The sequence below is a fragment of the Triturus cristatus genome, chromosome 6, assembly GCF_964204655.1.
Source record: "Triturus cristatus chromosome 6, aTriCri1.1, whole genome shotgun sequence".
Taxonomy (NCBI): Eukaryota; Metazoa; Chordata; class Amphibia; order Caudata; family Salamandridae; genus Triturus; species Triturus cristatus.
Window position 1 is genome coordinate 955,698,676 of NC_140589.1, and position 22,413 is coordinate 955,721,088.

The following is a 22,413-nucleotide window of genomic DNA, read 5'->3' on the forward strand; positions in this document are numbered from 1 at the left end:
TCTGGTGATCACCTTGATTTGGAGAGGTGGAAGTAAACCAGTGGCCCTCGTCTTGCATAACTGAAGTTGGATTAAGTATGCCTTGTTTTGAAGGTTTTTGTGTGGATGCACAGTTCCAGTATGTGGAAATACAATCATTCACTGGGTGGCCATCTGAGGTGGACTTTTTAGAACAAGCACTGTTAGACCTGGCATCCTTGGCGTGGTTTTCCCTGACTTTTTGTCTCTCCTCTCTGTGTTTTTGATGCTGTGCTGGATTTAGTTTTTGCTGGCTTAGATGCTTTGGGCACTCTGCCACTGCTGATCACTGTCAAAGTGCAAGTGCTCCCTGTGTAAATTATTATTGTGATTGGTTATCCATGATTGGCATATTTGTGTTATCAGTAGGTCCCTAGTAAAGTGCACTGAGTGTGCCAGGGCTGGTAACTCAAATGCTACTAGTGGGTTTGCAGCACTGATTGTGCCGCCCACATGAGTAGCCCTATAAAGATGTCTCAGGCCTGCCCCGCAGGGCCTGTGCACAGTTTAACTGCCATATAGACTTGGCAAGTTCACCCACTTGCCAGGCCTTACCCTTCCCTTTTCTTACACATAGGACACCCCTATGGTAGGTCCAAGGTACCCTCCTGGGCAGGGTGCAGTGTATGTGAAAGGGAGGACATATACTGGTGTGTGTAAAATGTCCTGATAGTGAAATACTGCCAATTTCATTTTTCACTATTGAAAGGCTATCCTGCCCATAGGCCAGAATGGGGAATGCTTTGTAACATTTTACAAGCATATCTTCCCATAGGAATAAGATTTTTTTTAAAAATTGGAGTCTGGTATCCCTGAACTCAGAATTTAATTACACATCTTTTAGTAAAGATGGTTTTTAAAATGTGTTTCTGTGTGCCTCTGCCTGTTTGTGGATTGACTGCCTGGTTTCAGTGTGACAGAGACAGAGGATGTGCATTCCCTGTAGACAGCCTCTGGCGGGGTTGAGGTGTGCCTGGCCCTTCCTGGATGACCCAACCCTGAGCTGAATAGGCCTGATCTGCATTTGGAGTGGTGGGAGGAGTAGCAGAGGAGAGCAAGAACACTCTTGCCCTAAACACCTGTACCTGAATAGGGCTGTGCCTGCCTTCCACAATGCTGGCTCTGCCCCCCTGTGGTGTGTCTGGGACCAAGGCCCACACTGACAAAGGATGTTGTTATGCACTGGCAGAAGTTCCCCCAGAACTGGTTTGGACTGGGCTCAGAGCCCCTTGCACAAAGAGATCAAAGGCATTTTGGGGTATAAGTATCAGACCTAAAACCCTTGAACGTTAGGCTACTTCTGAAATCAAGAGGAATCTTTGTTGAGGAGATGAGCTGGAGAAACTGAGGAGAAGTACTGCCCTCGTTGTGTGTCTGGGGTTGGCCTGCAGTTGCTGTTTCTGTAGAAGGACTTTGCTGTGTGCCGTGTCCCCTGCCTGAGGAAAGTCTCCAAGGGCTTGAAGAAGAGCTTGCCTCCTGTTTTGAAGTCCCACGAACAAAAGGACTTCAGCTCCCCTGAACTTCCTTGCTGGGAGTTCTGACCTGCCAGGAGGTGCCTGTAACTGTCTTGGACCTCTGTGACGCCACAACCTGCACCGAGGCCCAGGGAGCAGCTCCTGAAGTGAACGATGAACCGCCCAGCCTGCTCCGCAGGTCCGACGCCGGCAGTGATCAGCCGTGCTTGACCTCAGCGCTCACATCGACTCCATGTTCGCCAGCGCCTGCATCTTATCGCGGCCCCCATAACCGCCGAGAGTGACTCGAGAAACGTGCCAACGTCGCATCAACGTAGCCAACATCGGCCATCTTCGACGCCGTGCATTGTTACAGACAATATTTTTCATGGTACTGTCTGTTTGGGGGCCTGTGTGACTCCGCGCCCAACGCCGTGATCCTCGCTGGGGTGCCGTACTTTGGATTTTGTATTGTCCTGACGTTGTGATAGCCCCAGTTGGTGCTATTTGATTTCTACAAGCTTATTGTTGCAACATCCTTTTTAAAGACATTTTACTATTTTACTGAGTATCTGTATGTTGGATTTTTGTCGTTTTGGTCTTGTTAAGCTTAGATAAAGATACTTTATTTTTCTTAACTGGTGTGGTGTCTATTTGTGGTGTTTTCACTGTTACTGCGAGTGTTGGTACAAATACTTTACACATTGCCTTTGGGATAAGCCTGTCTGCTCGTGCCAACCTACCAAGGGGGTGAGCAAGGGTTATCTAAAGTGTGTATCCCCCTTACCTTGCCTAGAAGCAAGAACCCTATTTGGACAAAGGTACCTACCTCTGCCAACTAGCGACCCCCATTTCTAACAAACACCAAGGCCATTGTTATTGATGGAGGATTTGTTTAATGACATCTGTCTTGTGCAAGGGTGTCCTAGACTTCTGCTGGTTTTGTGTAAATGCTGGATGTAATATCTGAAAAGACATGCAGGTGGCATTCACACTGGGATTTATTAACCTGAATTCCTTAGGCTGCTATGAGCTACTGAAAATATTCAACTAGAGAAGTGGCTCAAGTTCAGAGTCATCCACGTTGGGACCTTTATGAATCGGCACTATTCATTCATTCGAAGATATCCAGACCCAGATGGCCAATTTTATTCTTAACGGTCTCTTAACCAGGGAAGCGGTTATGACCGTATGTCTGAGGTTCATGGAGTTCTGCACATGTAAGAGCTCTGGGGGCAGACAGGAAAGCTATCATGTTGTTGCACAGGAACTTATTGAATGCAAGCAAGACTAAACTTCTTAGGCCCAGGAAGCACGGGGAACATGGCATTGGGTATGGAGTTTACTATGAAAATGGAGCAGAGTTGTGGCATCTCCAGCAGTAGTATCCCGGAATGCTAGGTTCAGGCTCATACAATTATTCACTGCACTTACTTAACCTGACTTGACTCTGTAAATCGTATAGCTACCTCTCAGGACTGTGCCTTAAATGTATTTCTGTATAAGTATGCTTTTTCCACATGGTGTGGTGGTGCTCTGTAATGCAAGCTTAATCAAAACAAGTGGTTTGGGCGGTGTTCCTGTGATCGATCACGAAAATGGTTGAGACCTGATGTGTGGCTATTTGGTTTAGTACCATGTTATGAGTGGACCAAACGGTGGTATGCATTTGTTTATCTTGCCCTACTGCTGGCTGAAGGGAAAACTGCTTTAACCCGGAAGTACATTGCTCAAAGGGTTTGATTTTTATTCAGCAACTATTGATCCTGGTTGTTGGAATCCACGCTCCCCTACCCCCTGGTGGACTCTTGGTTTCTTTGTATTTCTAGGAATTGGATACAAGGAAAAAGTGGTTTCTTTGCATTTTTCTGTTCTGTTCAACATATCTGTCATAAGTGTGTCTGACACATATTAATACATACACAATTGTGTATAAATTGAAACAAGTATTTGAAAAGCTAATATTTCTGGTTTTAATCTGTTAACACATAACATTAGTACATTACTGAGAGACACACCTAAGGAAGCCTGCAGGAGCAGGTAGAGAGGACTATAGTTGTATAAAGTAGTTCCACATGCAGTCCAATGTAAACACTTGGAAACGGAAGGAGACAGCCAATTAGCCAGTAACATTAGGTATCTGAAAGAAACACGTTAGTTAGATTCCTCACCTTAGATTATCCCCAGGCGTCAGGCTGGATCCGGAAAGATTTTTGTAGCAATACCCCTTGCGCGTCGCTAGGCGTCGTCTGCGGCTCCACGTCCATCGTTGGCGTCGTGTGCCGGAATGACGTCGTCGGAGTACTTAGACGCCGCCCTCGCGTGCTGATGTCAGTTCTTCTTTTTTCCGCGCCAGACAGCGCCGATCCGGGAAGAGCTTACCCCTTAGTCAATTTTTGACTAAACTTTTTTTGACTCTTTTTGGTCTTCTGTCGACTCGACTCTGGTGCCGGTAGGATGCCTGGGTTTAAAGCCTGTGACTCCTGTCATCGACTGATGTCGGTGACGGACCACCATCGCCGGTGCCTTTACTGCCTGGGGGCCGACCACGACGCGGAGTCGTGCCCCGATTGTCAGGCCTTGACCTCGAAGGCTAGGCGGGAGCGGTCCCATAAGCTTCTCGAGCTTCGGCACTCGGCTCCGCGCCGCTCCCGGTCCTGGTCCAGGAGGAGGTCCAAGGACCGGTCGCGGAGCCGCAGTCACCATCATCGCTCGTCGGGCTCGAAGTCTTCGGGTAAGTCGAAGCGATCTAAGAAGTCCAAGAGGCGACACCGCTCTTCTGACTCCCCTCGCCGGTCGCGCAACTCGGCCGAGGGTCAGGGTGGTCCCACCCCCGCTGCTCCGTCGGAGCCGCAGGAGCCGCGTCCGTCTCCATACCCGCCGGTCCCTGGGACTGACGCGACTCCGGCGGAGGTCAGTGCCTTCCTCTCGGCCATGAGGGGGCCTGGCTCCGCCATCGACGCCTGCCGGTGCGCCTTCGGGCCCCGCGGGCTCGACTGGGCGACCTCGCGTGCTGGCGGCTCAGGCCTTGGCGCCGTCGACGACTTCGGTCCCGATGACGTAGGTCCCTGAGGGATCCAGGCCTGGATCTCTGCCAGCGCCGGTTGACCTCACGACGCCTCCTCCGCCGACACCAGTTCCGCCTCCGGACGACGCCGTTCCCTGGTTTAGCCCCTGTCCAGGCCCAGCGCCGGCGTGGCGTTGCTTGACGCCGCACCCAACGCCGATTGATGAGCGTTTCATCTACCGCCCGGCTGCGATCATTCGTCCTGTTTATCAGGAATCGGATGACAGGGGCGACTGGGAGGGGTCTGAGGACCCTATGGTCATACAGGGCCAACTTTCACAGGACTGGGCAGACGAACTGGGGGATGCCAGTGGTCTGGACACTTCCCCAGACGCTGGTTTCATCTCTCCTCCGACTGTGGCTTCGGAGGAAGGTGCAGCTTTTTCAGTGGTGCTGCGCAAGGCGGCCGAAGCCCTGGGGCTCGAGTTGCCTGCTGTGGCCGTGAGGACTAACGTCCTCACCAAGGTGCTTCAACCGTCGGCAAGCTCCACAGAGCCTCTGCTGCAGTTCAATGAGGCCCTCATAGACGTTCTGCAGTGCGCTTGGTCCAAGCCCTCCACAGTTCCTCCTGTGGATCGGAACGTGGCCCAGCGCCACCGCCCTGGTCCACCCCAGTTTCCTGTCCCAACGCCCCACCCCCGAGAGTCTGGTTATCCAGGCCTCCACTTCCCAATCCTCCTTCCCGTCCGCCCCTCCGGATCGGGAATCCAAGAGACTGGAACAGTTCGGAAAGAAGCTGTTCTCTTCCCTGAGTTTGGGCCTGCGGTCTTTGAACACCGCTTGCCTCTTGGACCGTTTCTCCCACTCTCTGTGGGATACGGTGGAGGACGTGCCGCCCCTGTGTCCGGAGGAGGCCCGCACTCGTGTCTCCCAGGTGCTTGCTGACGGGCGAGATGCAGCACGACATGCCATACGGTGTGGACTAGACACCACAGACTCGCTGGGCAAGGCGATTTCCACCACGGTGGCGCTCCGGCGCCACGCCTGGCTGCGGTCCACGTCTTTTTCGGGGGATGTCCAGAGTACCCTCATGGATATGCCCTTTGATGGCACTTGCCTTTTAGGTGAGAAAGCAGATAGTGCGCTGGCTCGTTTTAAGGACTCCCTGGCTACGGCCAGGTCCTTGGGTCTCTCCGCCCCACGGCCGCAAACTTCCACCTTTCGCCCCTTTCGTGGCCAAGGAAGGGGCACCTCCTCACGTCCGCCTAGCCACCGGCCGCAGAACCAACCTGCACGCGGTCGCAGACGTGGATTCTGCCATGGCGGTACTGGAGGACAACGCGCCGGTCAGTCCATATCCACCCCGGCAGCATCCACCTCAAAGCCCTCCTAGTCCGAGCTTTCAGGCCCATTCCACGCCAGTGGGCGGCAGAGTTCGCCATCACCTGCTCCACTGGCGATCCATCACTTCGGACAGGTGGGTCCTGCAAATCGTCCGAAGGGGCTACTCCCTCCCCTTCGAGACGACCCCTCCAGCCATGCCACCGCAGTGCCACCGTATATCGGAGGATCACTTGACTCTTCTGCGGGAGGAAGTTACGGCCCTCTTGGCCAAAGAGGCCATCAAGCGCGTTCCTGGTCCAGAAGTAGGCCATGGTTGCTATTCCCACTACTTTCTCTTTCCCAAGAAGGGCAAAGGGGGCCTACGCCCTATCTTGGACCTCAGGAGCGTCAATGCCTTCCTCCGGAAGGAACGGTTCAAGATGCTAACTTTAGCTCAGGATCTGGCTGCCCTCGACCCTGGAGACTGGATGGTAGCGTTGGACTTGCAGGACGCCTATTTTCACATCCCCGTCCTGCCGGCCCACCGGCGTTACCTGCGGTTCACGGTGGGTCAGGAGCACTTTCAGTTCACCGTGCTCCCCTTCGGCCTCACCAGTGCCCATCGGGTGTTCACGAAAGTGATGGCGGTGGTCGCAGCTCATCTGCGCAGATCGGGGGTTCCAGTCTTCCCCTATCTCGACGACTGGCTGTTGAAGGCGGGTTCGCCCCAGCAAGTAGTCTCCCACCTCCAGACTACAGCCGACCTCCTGCATTTGCTGGGTTCTCCATCAATGTGCCGAAGTCACACCTGAGACCCTCCCAGAAGCTCCTCTTCATCGGAGCGGTTCTCGATTCGGCGCAGTTCCGGGCTTATCCTCTGGAATAGCGGGTCCGGGATATTCAGGCTCTGATTCCCATCTTTCGGCCTCTATCCTGACTTTCGGTCAGGTCGGTGCTGCGGCTTCTGGGGCTGATGGCCTCCTGCATCCTGTTGGTGCATTACGCCAGGTGGCGCATGCGGGCTCTGCAGTGGGACCTGAAGTTTCAGTGGGCCCTGCATCGAGGCAACCTGTCCGACCATGTCTTGATCTCGGAGGGCACTGCGAGACAGTTGCAGTGGTGGCTCACGGACCGCGATTGGGTCAGGGGCAGATGCCTCTCCCTACCCCAACCGGAGCACGTAGTAGTGACGGACGCGTCCCTCCTGGGATGGGGGGTGTGAGAAGTTGGCCTGATATATGATTTCACTAGTTCTAGTGTACACCCTGTATCAGTCCAAACAACCCTTATGGTGATTGGTTGTAAAGTCAACCTTATAGACCAGCTATCCTAGTGGTAGCATGGACAAGAGCAGTCTTAGGCTAAACTCTGTATGGCATGTGAAGCCAGCTGTTATATCATTTGTAATCCCTTGAATACCAAATGAAAGGACACCACAACAGATATATATAAAAATAGAATGTATTTATTCTAGTCAAAATACCCTCAGCACTCTTTATGAGATTCGAGGTAAGTACAACACAGTCTTATTTAAGCATACATTAAGTCACACAGGTAAGTAATACAGTTAGGCCCTAGGGGCCACGCAAACCATATACTAAGTAAGTGGTATAAGAACCACTGTCACAAACACAGGATAGGCCTAGGCCTAGGGAATCGCTGGGGCTACACTATACTACCAAAGGTTAGGAAGTGGGAGGACCACGGGATTCAGGTGCAGAGTGGAAACACTCACGCGTAATGCGTAAAAGTCGATAGAAATAGTAACAATTAGAAATTAAGAGTTTTAGGACACTTCTGGAGTAACTAGGAAGTCGAGACTCGGAAACTAGACCCTAGGATAGTCAATACCCTTGTGAGCACCGGAGTACTCAAGTTACCTAGCCCACGGGCTGCGGGTGCATAGGTGTGAACTTGCGTCGGGTTTCGTCGTCGACTCCAATGGATGCCTGAAGGAAAGTTGCTGACAGGCAGTCAGTGTAGAGTGTCCGGTGGATCCCAAGGATGAAATCAAGAAGGAAGGATACCTGCAAGCAGAAGGGACAGAGTCTAGGTCACCAGCCAGGAGCCAGGAAGGAACCAGGCGATGTCGTGAAGATGCAGGTGAAGAGGTGAAGCTTGTCGCAGCAGCCACGGGTACCAGGAGGCGTCGAGGACGACCAGGAGATGAGCTGTCCCACGAAGGCTCTTGCTGTCGGCGGCGTCTATGTCGAGCTAGGACACAACAAGCCTTGGCAAGCGGAACCCACGCAGAATGGAGGACTTGCTTCTGGTGCAGACCAGGAAGGTCTGGGGTGCTTCTCTTTCACAGAGGAGCGAGTGCCAATCTGGAGGAGCCGGACCAGCAAGATAAAATCAAAGGTTCGTCGTCGCAGAGGTCACTAGCCAACGGGCCTGCAACCGGACAACACGTCGAACAACTCAAGTGCAGAAGGGCCCCACGCAGAACACGTGACGTGTGGGGAGCTGATCTTCTTTGCAGATGGTGCTCGGGATTGGGGCTTCTCAATTCCCCAAGCACAGCCTCGAGGAAGCCTCAGAAGTCGCGCTAGTCAGTTACTAGCCACTTTTCCTAAGTCGCCGGTCCCACGTCCCTCGTCGCCTCCACGGGTCTCAGCTTCGCTGTCGTTGTGGATCTGGTTCAGAGGTGTCTGAAAGTCACGGCGCTGGTCAGTCTCTGCAGTCGTCCCTCGTAGGATCAGTTGCAAAGCAAACAGCGGTCGCTGGATGGTGCCTGGGTGCCCAGGGTGGTCACTCCTTGGCCACAAGGGAAATTCTTCAGTCTTCTTCCAGAGGTCGAATGTCGAAGGTCCAGAGCTTCTGTTCAAGTTGCAGATTCAGGATAATCTAATTCTGCAGGGCTCAGCTACCTACTGATATACTGGGCTAGTGGGCTGGGCTACCTGCAAGGTCCCTCCTATGGGTGGGACCAGGAAGGGGAGTGGTTACACCCCCTTTCCTTTGTCCAGTTTCGCGCCAGAACTGGGGCTGGAGTGCCCCAGCGCGGGTTTGAACTGGACTATGCATGGGACACCTTGTGTGCCCCAGGCAGTGTCTAGTTTCTTTCATCCCTCCCTGCCCCAATACACTAAGGCCTGTCTGGGGTGGTGCTAGCACCTCCCAAGGCAGGAAACCTATTGTCCAAGCCTCCCTCGCTGGGAGGACACCCAGCAGCAGGAGGTCAGACTTGTGTCTGTCGCAGCAGCATCCATTTTGTGATGCTGGGGCTCTGGTTAACTTTAACCGGGTAAGTAGGTTTCAACATGTCTTCTCCCTCTAGAAGGGAGGAATAATATCCTCATTGCCAGAAATGGTATGGGGGTATTATTCCAAAGTGAAGGACACCTTACACAACATGTTTTGATAAAGCCAAACCATAGTTACCATAACCGTTTAAGATTATAAGGTACTTTAAGAGTATATGGTAGGCTATATCATAGAACAGCTATAAGGACATGGTTCCGAAAGCTGCAGACAGGCTCAGCTCATGCTAGAGCACCATCTCACATGTTACCAAGCACTCTGCTTCCAGGATTGTTAAGGCCTGCCATAGGAGTGGCTGATAGGTACACATGTGTCTATATATAAGGTAGGTATAGGAATACTACACCTAAGCAAGGAGTGATTACACAACCTTGCCCCAGCTGAGTGATCAGCCAGTTGTGTCATAATGGAAGGCCAGGCCAGGGGTGGCATAATACATGCTGCAGCCCCTGGTAGGCCTATGATACACCTATGCCCTGGGTACCTAGGGTACACTATACAGGGGCCAATAAGGTGATCCTTACCAATTGGGTTATGCACCTAAAGTACATAGTAGGAATTTAGAGAGAGAACAACTGGGCTGTGGGTCTGATTAGCAGGCCCACAGCCACATCTAAGTCGAAAACCAGTGAAGCAAAAGCAAAAAGTGGGGGTGAACATAGAAAGCAGACCCTACTCTCCTACAGGGGGGCCATATGGGAGAGGTGGAGATCAGAGGCCTCTGGTCTCCGGCAGAGTCTCAACTACATATCAACTTGTTGGAGCTGAGAGCGATCCGGCTTGCACTGAAAGCCTTCCTTCCCTCTGTCCGGGGAAGTGTCGTGCAGGTGTTCACGGACAACACCACCGCCATGTGGTATTGCAACAAATAGGGCTGGGTGGGGTAGTGGACCCTTTGTCAAGAGGCTCTGCTCCTCTGGACATGGCTGGAATACCAGGGCATCATCCTGGTGGTTCAACATCTGGCGGGCTCTCTGAACGCCAGAGCAGACTAACTCAGCCGCCGGTGCATGATGGATCACGAATGGCGTCTGAACTTGGACGTGGCTCAAGGTCTCTTTCTGCAGTGGGGAGAGCCTTGATTAGATCTATTCGCCACCAAAGAGAATGCGCAATGTCAGCAGTTCTGCACGTTGGAATTTCCAAGGCGGCACTCGCTCGGAGACGCTTTTCGTCACGAGTGGAGTTGCGGTCTGTTGTACGCCTTTCTGCCTATACCACTTCTGCCCAGAGTGCTGAAGAAGATCAGGCGCGACCGGGCCCAAGTCATCTTAGTGGCTCCGCATTGGGCACAAAGGTACTGGTATCCCGAGCTACTCAGTATGTCAATCGATCCTCCGATACGACTGCCTCTTCAGGAGGACCTTCTGTCGCAGCAGCAGGGGACGGTCCTCCACCCGAACCTGTCCAGTCGCCACCTCCATGCGTGGTGATTGAGCGGCGACAGTTGATGCCATTTGACTTGCCTCCTGAAGTCTGTGATGTGATTCTGGCAGCCAGGCGTCCCTCCACAAAATCGGTATACGACTGCAGGTGGAACAAATTTGTGGCATGGTGCACAGCGAAGGCTGTGGATCCCTTTCCGCCCCTCTTTCTGAGGTTCTACTGTTTCTTCTTTCTTTGGCCCAGCAGGGCTCTCCTCCGGGCACCTTGAAAGGTTATCTTTCTGCAATCTCTGCTTTCTTACGGCTTCCTGATCAGCCTCCTCTTTTCAAGTCCCCTGTTGTTTCGCGTTTTCTTAAAGGCATTACTCACATGTTTCCTCCTGTCCCCTTCGTAATGCCTCAGTGGGATTTGAATCTTGTCTTGACCTTTCTGATGTGCGCTCCCTTTGAGCCCCTTCACAATTGTCCACTTCGTCTTCTGACTCTTAAGACTGCTTTCCTGGTAGCTATCACCTCGGCTAGACGGGTGAGTGAGCTCCAGGCTCTGTCATCTAAGCCTCCCTTTCTTTCTGTTCATCCGGACAAGGTTGTCCTCCGGACTCGTCCTTCTTTTCTTCCGAAAGTGGTGACCCCCTTTCACATCGGGCAATCGGTCACTTTGCCCACCTTCTTTCTGCCTCCGCATCCTTCGAAAGAGGAAGAGAGGCTCCACCGTCTGGACCCCAAATGTGCGCTGTCCTTTTATTTGGACCGCACCAGACAGTTCCGGGTGGACGACCAACTTTTTGTTGGATACGTAGGTGCTAAGAAGGGGAGAGCCGTACACAAGCGGACCATCTCACGGTGGGTCGTCTTGTGTATAAAGGTTTGTTACTCCTTGGCGAAAAAGGACCCTCCTGTTGGGCTGAGAGCCCATTCCACCCGGGCCACGGCGGCGACTACTGCCCTGGGATGGGGAGTTTCCTTGCAGGACATCTGTCAGGCGGCGACGTGGGTCTCACTGCACACGTTCGCCAAGCACTATTGCCTGGACAGCGAAGTCCGGAGAGATGGCTTCTTTGGCCGTTCTGTTCTCCAGGACTTTCTGGTGAGATCTTGGTTCGCAGACCCTCCACCGGGGTTGGTATTGCTGGGGTATCTATTCTAAGGTGAGGAATCTAACTAACGTGTTTCTTTCAGATGAACAAGTTACTTGCCTTCGGTAACGATGTATCTGTAAGAAACATTAGTTAGATTCCTCACCGACCCACCCATCCTCCCCGCTCTGCGAACCGACATCTAGGGTTAAGGTCATCCTGTTCAGGGCCCTAGACTTTTTGGCACCAGTGTCGGTCTCTTGCATGGCTCTGCGTTCCTGGTGCGGAAAGCTATGTACAAGAACTGACGTCAGCGTGCGAGGGCAGCGTCTAAGTACTCTGACGTCATTCCGGCGCACAACGCCAATGACAAACGTGGAGCCGCAGACGACACCTAGCGACGCGCAAGTGGTATTGCTACAAAAATCTTTCCGGATCCAGCCTGACGCCTGGGGATATTCTAAGGTGAGGAATCTAACTAACTAATGTTTCTTACAGATACATCGTTACAGAAGGTAAGTAACTTGTTCGATAGGTGAATACTCCACTTCATAGAGCTAAGGCATGATTGGCAAAGTCCCAAGCCATAACTAAAAGAGGTTGGTCTTAAAAAAGCCAATGATTGAAAGGGGCGTACCCAAAGTCTAGTCTGTGGACATTGATAGGAATGTCTGCTTGACACCTGGTGAAGAATGGAGTACAGCAACATTTATAGCATAGTATAGCTGTCAAGAATAAAGAGATTTGCTACTACTACTACTACTACTAACTGTCCAGTATATCCAGCCACGGTTAGTGCAGGTAACAGCAGTAGGGTGGTGGGAGGTATTCTGACAGACTATGACGAGGGAAAATATTTATTTAATTTTCCCTCTGTATCCATCGAAATCCCCTCCACCCGGTCCCACAGCACCACCGCTGTTACCTGCACCCACCACGGCTGAGTATATCCATGCTCTACTTTTTCTCTCTTGTCTTCCCCATCAGCTCCATTTATGCCATTGTATTTCCCCATCCTCAGTAAACTTCCATCTATTAATATGCATATTGTGAGAGTTAGCCTCCAGTGATTAATGAACTTAGCTTATCTCCCTTTGTATTGCATACTATACCTATTAGCCTAGGGTTGTGCTACATTATAGACAACTGGCAAATGTTGTCTGTGCTAGGATCAGCAAAATAGCAACAAATAGTCACAAACGTGGATTAATTTCTAGGTTAAGCAGAGTGCCCAAATGGCTAACTAGAATTATTTCAGGCGCTTCGAAAATCCTTGCAACGGAGGTGCTTGAGGTACATTTTTGATAAGTAATTTGAGCCCACGTCAACTGTTTCTTGCACACAGTCAGTAATTTCCTATTATAATTAGTTCACTGTTAATACTGAAGGGTGTACACAGAACATAGTATTTACTCCGATTGTGTATGTATTTTGTAGGATATTGGTCGTATTAGTGGACCACCCCAGATCAATTCGGCAAATCAACAAGTCTACATACAGTTTGAAAGTACAACCCCATGCCCAACAGAGAAAGAGCTGAACTACACTTCCCTGATTGTATTTTATTGTGCCCCAGGCACTGATCTGGTAAGACTAATATCTCTGTTCTCCATTGTAATAGCTTGCTAAGGCTGCATTTAAATTTCTGTGTTTGAGTAGTATACTTGAATGTTCAAATCTTCTCCCATTTCTTACGTTGGCATCCTGCAAAAGTTCTGTTTTTCATTTGTGTGTTTGTCTCCTGAAAGAGGGCTGATGATCTGTTGACCATGTCTCAACAATTTCAACTTATCCAGCATTGGAGATTTCATAGATTCCCATTGTTTAATGACTCTGGTTATCGTGCTGGGAGTATTACAGTAACTTTCAAACAGCCGCAGCAATTTTCTTTTTTATTTCAAGTTGTTTTTATTGATTTTCCAAAAGGAATGATACAAAATGAAATCACAGTAAAGTAACATAAGTAACAAAAATATTGACATATGAGAAACCAAGGAGAATTACAAACAAAAAAAAAGACAGAGGACAGCAAGTTATCCAAGTGTGTTGCAGCAGGGAAATGCAGTTATGTTGGATAGGAACTGGTGGACTATGAACATCACATTCTACAAACGATCTATGATACATAACAGGCGTACAGTATAGTGCTATGAATATCACATTCTACATATGATCCATAATACATTATAGACGCTCCATAGAGGGCATAGTAAAATCACAACAATTTGTTTTATAACAATCCAAGTACAATATTATAAGATACGAGCAGCAATTTTAACATGACTGAAATCCTTTAAAACCGTGCACTATTGGTAGCCTAATCACCTCACTGGAGGAGACCTAAGCTCCAGTTATTGAGGAGAGGTGACCGTATGAAGAGAATCTCCTCCGAAAGCTCTGTTCTTCAACAGATAAGCAACTGTGGTCATCTTTTTTTTTTCTCTGAACTGTATTCAATTTCTCTAGTACATTTCCTTTCCATCTGGGTGTTTGTTCTAGGCTGTTAGGATAATGGATGGAGAAGTGATTCTGCCGTGGAGATTCTCTTGAAAAGGCTCTGTACTGGCTAAATGACTTCTCTGGCCAAAATAAACTCTTTAGTGATATCCCTTGTTAAGATTGTGTATCTGAAAGAGACAAGTTACTGATAGATTCCTTACCTTAGAATATCCCCAGGCGTCAGACTGGATCCGGAAAGTTTTGCATAGTAGTACCCCTGCGCATCAGTAGGTGGCGTTGTGCGGCTCCGCGTCCGTCACTGGCGTAAGCGCCGAGATGACGCCACGGAAAGTACTTAGGCGCCACCCATGCACGCTGACGTCAGTTCTTTCTTTTTCCGCACCAGCAAGCACAGATCTGGATTGAGCACGTACCTTAGTCACTTTTTGACTACTATTTTGAGACTTTTTGTCTCCTCTCTTTTCTCCTGGTGCACGTAGGGATGCCCGGCTTTAAGTCTGTGGGGCCTGTCGCCGGAATATGTCGGTGGCGGACCCTCATGATGTTTGCCTCTACTGCCTGGAGACTGCCCACGACTCCCGAGACTGACGAGATTGTCGAGCCATGGACCCCAAGGCCTACGGGAGCGGCATAGGAAGTTGCTGGAGGTCCGGCATTCGTCACGCCGCCGCTCTGGGTCCAGGGGCCGTTCCCGGGACCGCTCGCGGGCCCGGAGCCGTCGCTCCTCAGGCTCCAAGTCTTCGCCTTCGGATTCCGGTAAGCGACGCCATAAAAAGAAGTCGAAGAAGCGTGTTCGCTCTCCGATGTCCCCCCGTCGCTCCCCGGAGGCGGACGTCGGGGACAGGGGCTTCGCCCCGGCGGCTCCCCTGGAGCCTGGGAGTCCCGCGGCCTACCTGCCATACTCGGGTCCGTCGGCGACTCCCAAACAGGTGCAAGAATTCCTTGCTACCATGGACCGCCTTTTTAGGCCTTGGGCTCCCGCCGGCGCACCTTGAGGCCCCGCGGTCCAGTGTCCAGATCCTGTTGGCCCGGTGGCTCCGCCAACTGCGCCAGCCCGGGCGCCACAGGATCCTGCGCCAGTGGCTCCAGCCCTGGCGCCACGAGGTGCGGTGTTGCCGGCTCTGGCCCCGGCGCCACCCTCGGCGCCGCACTGGGTGCCGTTTATTTCTCCCTTGCCCCGGTTCAAGGACCATTTCGTTCTGGCCTGGGATCCGCATTGGGAGACGGCGCTGGTCCGACCCCGGCCGGCGCCGTTCCCGACGCCGCTCGTCCCTTCTCCGGCTCCGCCGCCGTGACCAGCTCCCTCTACGCCAGAGGCGAACAAAGACTGAGAAGGGTCCGAGGACCCTCTTGCCCGGCAATGTGACTCCGAGCAGGATTGGGTGGACGACTTGGAGGAGGCAGGCGACCTTGATGTCTCCTCTGACCCGGGGTTCGCCTCCCCCCGCCTACGATGGAGGAAGGTGCCTCCAACATGATGGTCCTCCGTCGAGCAGCTGAGGCCTTCAATCTTGACCTCCCCATAGTGGCCCTCAAGACCAACCTCTTCACCGAGGTGCTCCATACGGCGTCTACTTCGTCGGAGCCGTTGCTTCCCTTCAATGACGCCCTTACCGACGTCCTCTTGGGCACTTGGTCGAGGCCGGCCACGGGGGCCCCTGTGGATAAAAACGTCGCCAGGCGCCACCGACCTTTGCCTGGTGACCTCGCCTTTTTAACTACTCACCCTACACCTGAGAGCCTGGTCATTCAGGCCTCAACTTCAGAGTGCTTTTCCTACAGCCCCGCCAGATAAGGACTCTAAACGGCTGGACCAGTTTGGGTAGCGGTTGTTCTCTTCAGCCAGCTTAGGGCTGCGGTCGGTGAACACTGCTACTCCCACGCGGTGTGGGATGCCGTTGCTCAGGTGTTGCCTCAGTGTCCTGAGAAGGTGTAGGCTGTGTTTTCTCAGGCAGTAGCTGAGGGTAAGTGTGAGAAGTTGGCCTGTTATATGATGTCACTAGTTCTAGTGTACACCCTGTATCAGTCCAAACAACCCTTATGGTGATTGGTTGTAAAGTCAACCTTATAGACCAGCTATCCTAGTGGTAGCATGGACAAGAGCAGTCTTAGGCTAAACTCTGAATGGCATGTGAAGCCAGCTGTTATACCATTTGTAATCCCTTGAATACCAAATGAAAGGACACCACAGCAGATATATAAAAATAGAATGTAATTATTCTAGTCAAAATACCCTCAGCACTCTTTATGAGATTCGATGCAAGTACAACACAGTCTTATTTAAGCATACATTAAGTTACACAGGTAAGTAATGTAGGAGAGTAGGGTCTGCAATCCTATGATCACCCAGATTTTTTGCTTTTGCTTCATTGGTTTACGACTTTCTCCGGCTGTGGGCCTGCCAATCAGACCCACAGCCTAGCTGTTCTCTCTCGAAATTAACACACATGTACGTTAGGTGCATCCACTAATTGGAACTGGGCCGCCTTGTCAGTCCCTGTCTCAGCATACCACAGGTATCCAGGGCATCGGTGTACCCAGGGCCTACCAGGGGCTGAAGCATGTATTATGCCACCCCTGGAATGGCCGCCAAAATCTGACACAACTGGCTGCACGACAGCTGGGGCCACGTGGTGTAATCACCCGTTGCTGTAGGTGTAGTATTCCTACACCTAAACCCTAACATGGACACATGGGTTCCTATCAGTCACTCCTATGGCAGGCCTTATCAATCCTGAAGGCAGAGTGCAGGGGATCATGTGGGACGGTGCTCTGGCGCGAGCTGAGCCCGTCGACGGCTTGTGGAACCAAGTCCTAATAGCCGTTCCATGGTGACGCGGGCCAACTACTTTTAATGCCTTATAATCCTAGCGGTTATTTGCTAACTTTGGCCTCGCATCACCTACACATGTCGAGTAAGGTGTCATACGAATGGGAATACGAACCCCTCGCCAGTCCGGGTGACGGGGTTGGCATTCCCCCCCTTTTAGAGGGACACGACATGGAAGTAACCTTGAACCCCGGTTAAAGTTGACTCAAGCCTCAGCATCACAAAATGGATGCTGCCACCAGACACAAGTCTGACCTCCCGCTGCTGGGGGACCTTCCAGCAAAGGGAGCTTGGACAAAGGGTTTCCTGTCGAGGGCGGTGTTAGCACCGTCCCAGACAGGGTTTGTGTATCCCAGGTGGGCAGGGCTGAAAGGAAGGTGACTGCAAGTGGCACCCCGGTGCTCACTGTGCATAGCCCGGCTCAAACCAGTTTCGGGGGCACACCGGCCCCTGAGCTGGCGCGAAGCCGGACAAAGGATAGGGGTGTAACCACCCCCCTCCTGGCTCCACCCATAGGTAGAACCTAGTCACGGGCCAGCCCCTTTTCTTAGAATAAAGGTAGGAGCGAGTCCCCTTCCCAAATTGGATAATCAGATAATCGGATACCTCCGAATCACGAACCACTTTCCACGAAAGGAACTCTTGACTATTTCTGAAGACTCTCCCTTGTGGCTAAGGAGTAGCCACCCTGCACCAGCAGGCACCACCTAAGCGCTTGCGGTTTGCTGTAAGTCTCTCCTACGGATCAAGACTGCCCAGCTCGACGAGACCCGAGTTCCCTGCCATCTCTGACCTTTTACCTCCCTCATCAGCTCAGCTGAGAGTCGTAGGTGTGACGAGACCTGCGGGACCGGCTATCTTCAGGACCTGCACGACGCTTATCTAGCACGCCCACCGAGGGACCCTCGAGTGAGTGCACCTAGGGTTTGAGAAACCCTAAACCCTGAGCAGCTCCAGCATCGAAGTCTGTCTCCCCAGCATCCACGAGATCTGCGTGGGGGGCCCTTCCGCTCCTTGCTGTTCACCGCGTTGTCCGACCACTTGCCGACCGGCTTGTGGCCCGCTTCACGACGCACCACGTTTTGTTTCATCACTAGTCTGGTTGCTCCAGACTGGCTCTTGCTCCCCTTCAACAGAGGAGTACCCCGGACCCTCCTGGTCCACTCCCGACGCCATCTTGACTCCCCCGCTTGGGTGGCCACTGCCAAGATCCGCTGCCCCTTCCTGGGCCCAGCATCATCAACAGTAGACACCTTCGTGGGACAGCTCGCCCTCCATCCTGGTCGCCACCGCGCCTCCTGGTCCGAGGAACAGCCGAGTCCGACGTCACCCACTCACCTGGTCGAGGTGACTTCCGCCGGTACCCTCCTGGTACCCACACGATCGCTGGCTAGCGGTTGAGAACTGAGTCCCCTCTGCTTTCAGGTTTCCTTCACCACCGATCCAGGCTTGGATCGCTCTGAACATAGTCACTGGTCGCCTGCCAGCAACTTCTTCTTTCAGGCTCCTGAGACTACACGAGGACTCCCGACATCCTGACGAACTTCACGCAGCCGCAGCCTCCGGGCTAGGTAACTCGAGCATCTCGGTGCTCCATCGCAGGTTCGCTCTACAAGTGTCCAGTTCCTTTTTCGTTTAGTCCCACTGATCGGATCACTCCGGGATCAGTATCTCCAGACTCTAACCATTCGCATTTCACTGTTAGTGTAGGTGGTTTCTCGTGCCCCTCGGGCATTTGTGTAAATTGTGCAACTGAAGTATTTTCCTAAGAGTTTTGTAGTGTGCTTAGCTCCCTGACTCATAAAGAGCCAGGGTAGTCCTGTTATAAATAAATATCCTTTTATTTTCATAACAACTTGTGTGGTGTCCTTTCACTTGGTGTTCAAGGGGTATATGTGATGGTAAACAGCTGGCTTAACACGCCCTCTAGAGTTTAGCCTAAGACTGCTCGTATCCACGCTACTAGGATAGCTGGTCTAAAAGGTTGACTTACAACCAATCATCAATAAGGGTCGTTTGGAATGATACACAGTGATCACTAGAATAGTGAGCACTACATATCAGGCCAACTTCTCACAAGTAATACAGTTAGGCCCTAGGGGCCACGCAAACCATATACTAAGTAAGTGGTATAAGAACCACTGTCACGAACACAGGATAGGCCTAGGGAATCGCTGGGGCTACACTATACTACCAAAGGTTAGGACGTGGGAGGCCCACGGGATTCAGGTGCAGAGTGGAAACACTCACGCGTAATGCGTAAAAGTCGATAGAAATAGTAACAATTAGAAATTAAGAGTTTTAGGACACTTCTGGAGTAACTAGGAAGTCGAGACTTGGAATCTAGACCCTAGAATAGTCAATACCCTTGTGAGCACCGGAGTACTCAAGTTACCTAGCCCACGGGCTGCGGGTGCATAGGTGTGAACTTGCGTCGGGTTTCGTCGTCGACTCCAATGGATGCCTGAAGGAAAGTTGCTGACAGGCAGTCAGTGAAGAGTGTCCGGTGGATCCCAAGGATGGAATCAAGAAAGAAGGATACCTGCAAGCAGAAGGGACAGAGTCTAGGTCACCAGCCAGGAGCCAGGAAGGAACCAGGAAGGAACCAGGCCATGTCGTGAAGATGCAGGTGAAGAGGTGAAGCTTGTCGCAGCAGCCACGGGTACCAGGAGGCGTCGAGGACGACCAGGAGATGAGCTGTCCCACGAAGGCTCTTGCTGTCGGCGGCGTCGATGTCGAGCTAGGACCCAACAAGCCTTGGCAAGCGGAACCCACGCAGAATGGAGGACTTGCTTCTGGTGCAGACCAGGAAGGTCTGGGGTGCTTCTCTTTCACAGAGGAGCGGGTGCCAGTCTGGAGGAGCCGGACCAGCAAGTTAGAATCAAAGGTTCGTCGTCGCAGAGGCTACTAGCCAACGGGCCAGCAACCGGACAACACGTCGAGCAACTCAGGTGCAGAAGGGCCCCACGCAGAACACGTGAAGTGTGGGGAGCTGATCTTCTTTGCAGATGGTGCTCGGGATTGGGGCTTCTCAATTCCCCAAGCACAGCCTCGAGGAAGCCTCCGAAGTCGCGCTAGTCAGTTACTAGCCACTTTTCCCAAGTCGCCGGTCCCACGTCCCTCGTCGCCTCCATGGGTCTCAGCTTTGCTGGAGATGTGGATCTGGGTCAGAGGTGTCTGGAAGTCTCGGCGCTGGTCAGTCTCTGCAGTCGTCCCTCGTAGGATTAGTCGCAAAGCAAGCAGCGGTCGCTGAATGGTGCCTGGTTGCCCAGGGTGGTCACTCCTTGGCCACAAGGGAAATTCTTCAGTCTTCTTCCAGAGGTCGAATGTCGAAGGTCCAGAGTTTCTGTTCAAGTTGCAGATTCAGGATAATCCAATTCTGCAGGGCTCAGCTACCTACTGATATACTGGGCTAGTGGGCTGGGCTACCTGCAAGGTCCCTCCTATGGGTGGGACCAGGAAGGGGGGTGGCTACACCCCCTTTCCTTTGTCCAGTTTCGCGCTGGGGCTGGAGTGCCCCAGCACCGGTTTGAACTGGACTATGCATGGAGCACCTTGTGTGCCCCAGGCATGTCTCATTCCTTTCAGCCCTCCCTACCCCAATACACTAAAGTCTGTCTGGGGAGGTGCTAGCACCTCCCCAAGCAGGAAACCTATTGTCCAGGCCTCCCTGGCTGGGAGGGCTCCCAGCTGCAGGAGGTCAAACTCGTGTCTGTGGCAGCAGAATCCATTTTGTGATGCTGAGGCTATGGTGAGAGTTAAACAGCAAAGTAGGATTTTAACATGTCTCTCCCTCTAGAAGGGAGGAATAGTAATCTCTTCACCAGAAATGGTATGGGGGTATTATTCCAAAGTGTTAGACACCTTACACGACATGTTTTGATAAAGCCAAACTATAGTTACCATAACCGTTTAAGATTATAAGGCACTTTAAGAGTATATGGTAGGCGATATCATGGAACAGCTATAAGGACATGGTTCCGAAAGCTGCAGACAGACTCAGCTCATGCCAGAGCACCATCTCACATGTTACCAAGCTCTCTGCCTCCAGGATTGTTAAGGCCTGCCATAGGAGTGGCTGATAGGTACACATGTGTCTATATATAAGGTAGGTATAGGAATACTACACCTAAGCAAGGGGTGATTACACGACCTTGCCCCAGCTGAGGGATCAGCCAGTTGTGTCATAATGGAAGGCCAGGCCAGGGGTGGCATAATACGTACTGCAGCCCCTGGTAGGCCTAGGGTACACCTATGCCCTGGGTACCTAGGGTACACTGTACAGGGTCCAATAAGGTGATCCTTACCAATTGGGTATGTACCTAGGGTACATGGAGTCCATTTTAAAGAGAGAGCAGACAGCCTGAGACCCTGAATGGCAGGATCTCAGGCCTACTAAGTAGAAAAACCAGCTAGACACTAGGCAAAAAAGTGGGGGTAACCATAGTCAGATATTCACCTTCCTACAGTAAGGATGCAGCTAAGTTCGCCTTTCGGTGTGGGCTGGGCACCGCTGACTCATTGGACAGGGCGATTTCTACTACTGTGGCGGTGCGACGTCACGCCTGGTTGCGTTCTACTGGGTTCTTGCCCGATGTCCAAAGCTCGCTCATGGACATGCCCTTTGATGGCACCTGCCTGTTTGGCGACAAGGCTGACAATGCTCTGGAACGCTTTAAGGATTTGCGGGCTACAGCCAAGTCCTTGGGCCTTTCTACTAAGAGCTCAGCCTCTCTTGGTTTTTGTTCCTGTCGTGGCCAAGGTAGAGGCAGTCAGGCGCGCCTTTCCCCTAAGCCTGTGCAGAAACAGCCCCAGCGCGGCTGGGGTCGTGGCTTCCGCAGGGGCGGGTCCGGGAACCAGTGTGCGGGTCCGTCCACCTCCACCCCAGCTGCTTCCGCCTCCAAACCTTCCTAATCTGTACTTCGGGGAGCACCCCACGCCGGTGAGTTGCAGGATCCGCCAACACCTTCTTCACTGGCACGAGATTACATCAGACAAATGGGTGCTGCAGATAATCTGCCACGGTTACTCCCTTCCCTTTCAGTCCTCCCCTCCTGCCATGCCACCTCGGTGCCACCGCATGTCGGGGGATCACTTGGCTCTTTTCCGACAGGAAGTCCCGGCCCTCTTGGCCAAGGGGGCCATCGAGTCCTATCTTCGACCTCCGGGACGTCAGTTGCTTCCTCCAGAAGGAGAAGTTCAAGATGCTGACTCTGGCTCAGGTCTTAGCTGCCTTCGACCCTGGAGACTGGATGGTAGCGTTGGACTTGCAGGACGCATATTTTCACATTCCCGTCCTGCCGGCCCACCGGCGTTACCTGCGTTTTACGGTCAGCAAGGAGCATTTTCAGTTTGCCGTGCTCCCCATTGGCCTTACCAGCACCCCTCGGGTGTTCACGAAAGTGATGGCGGTGGTTGCAGCTCATCTGTGCAGGTCCTCCCCTACCTCGATGACTGGTTGTTGAAGGCGGGCTCGCCCCAGACAGTCGTCACCCACCTTCAGACTACGGTCGACCTCCTACATTTGCTGCGGTTCTCCATCAACGTGCCGAAGTCGCACCTGAGTCCCCCTCAGAAGCTCCCCTTCATTGGAGCG

General features: G+C 52.3%; 1 protein-coding gene across 1 annotated transcript in view; it reads left to right on the forward strand.

Annotated features, from left to right (window-relative positions):
* IGF2R (insulin like growth factor 2 receptor) overlaps positions 1 to 22,413 on the forward strand; it is a 1,674,612-nt gene that overhangs the window by 1,320,065 nt on the left and 332,134 nt on the right. The window contains exon 36 of the mRNA XM_085611652.1: positions 12,965 to 13,114. Within this exon, the coding sequence (XP_085467778.1) occupies positions 12,965 to 13,114 (150 nt within the window). The remainder of the gene's footprint in view (positions 1 to 12,964; positions 13,115 to 22,413) is intronic.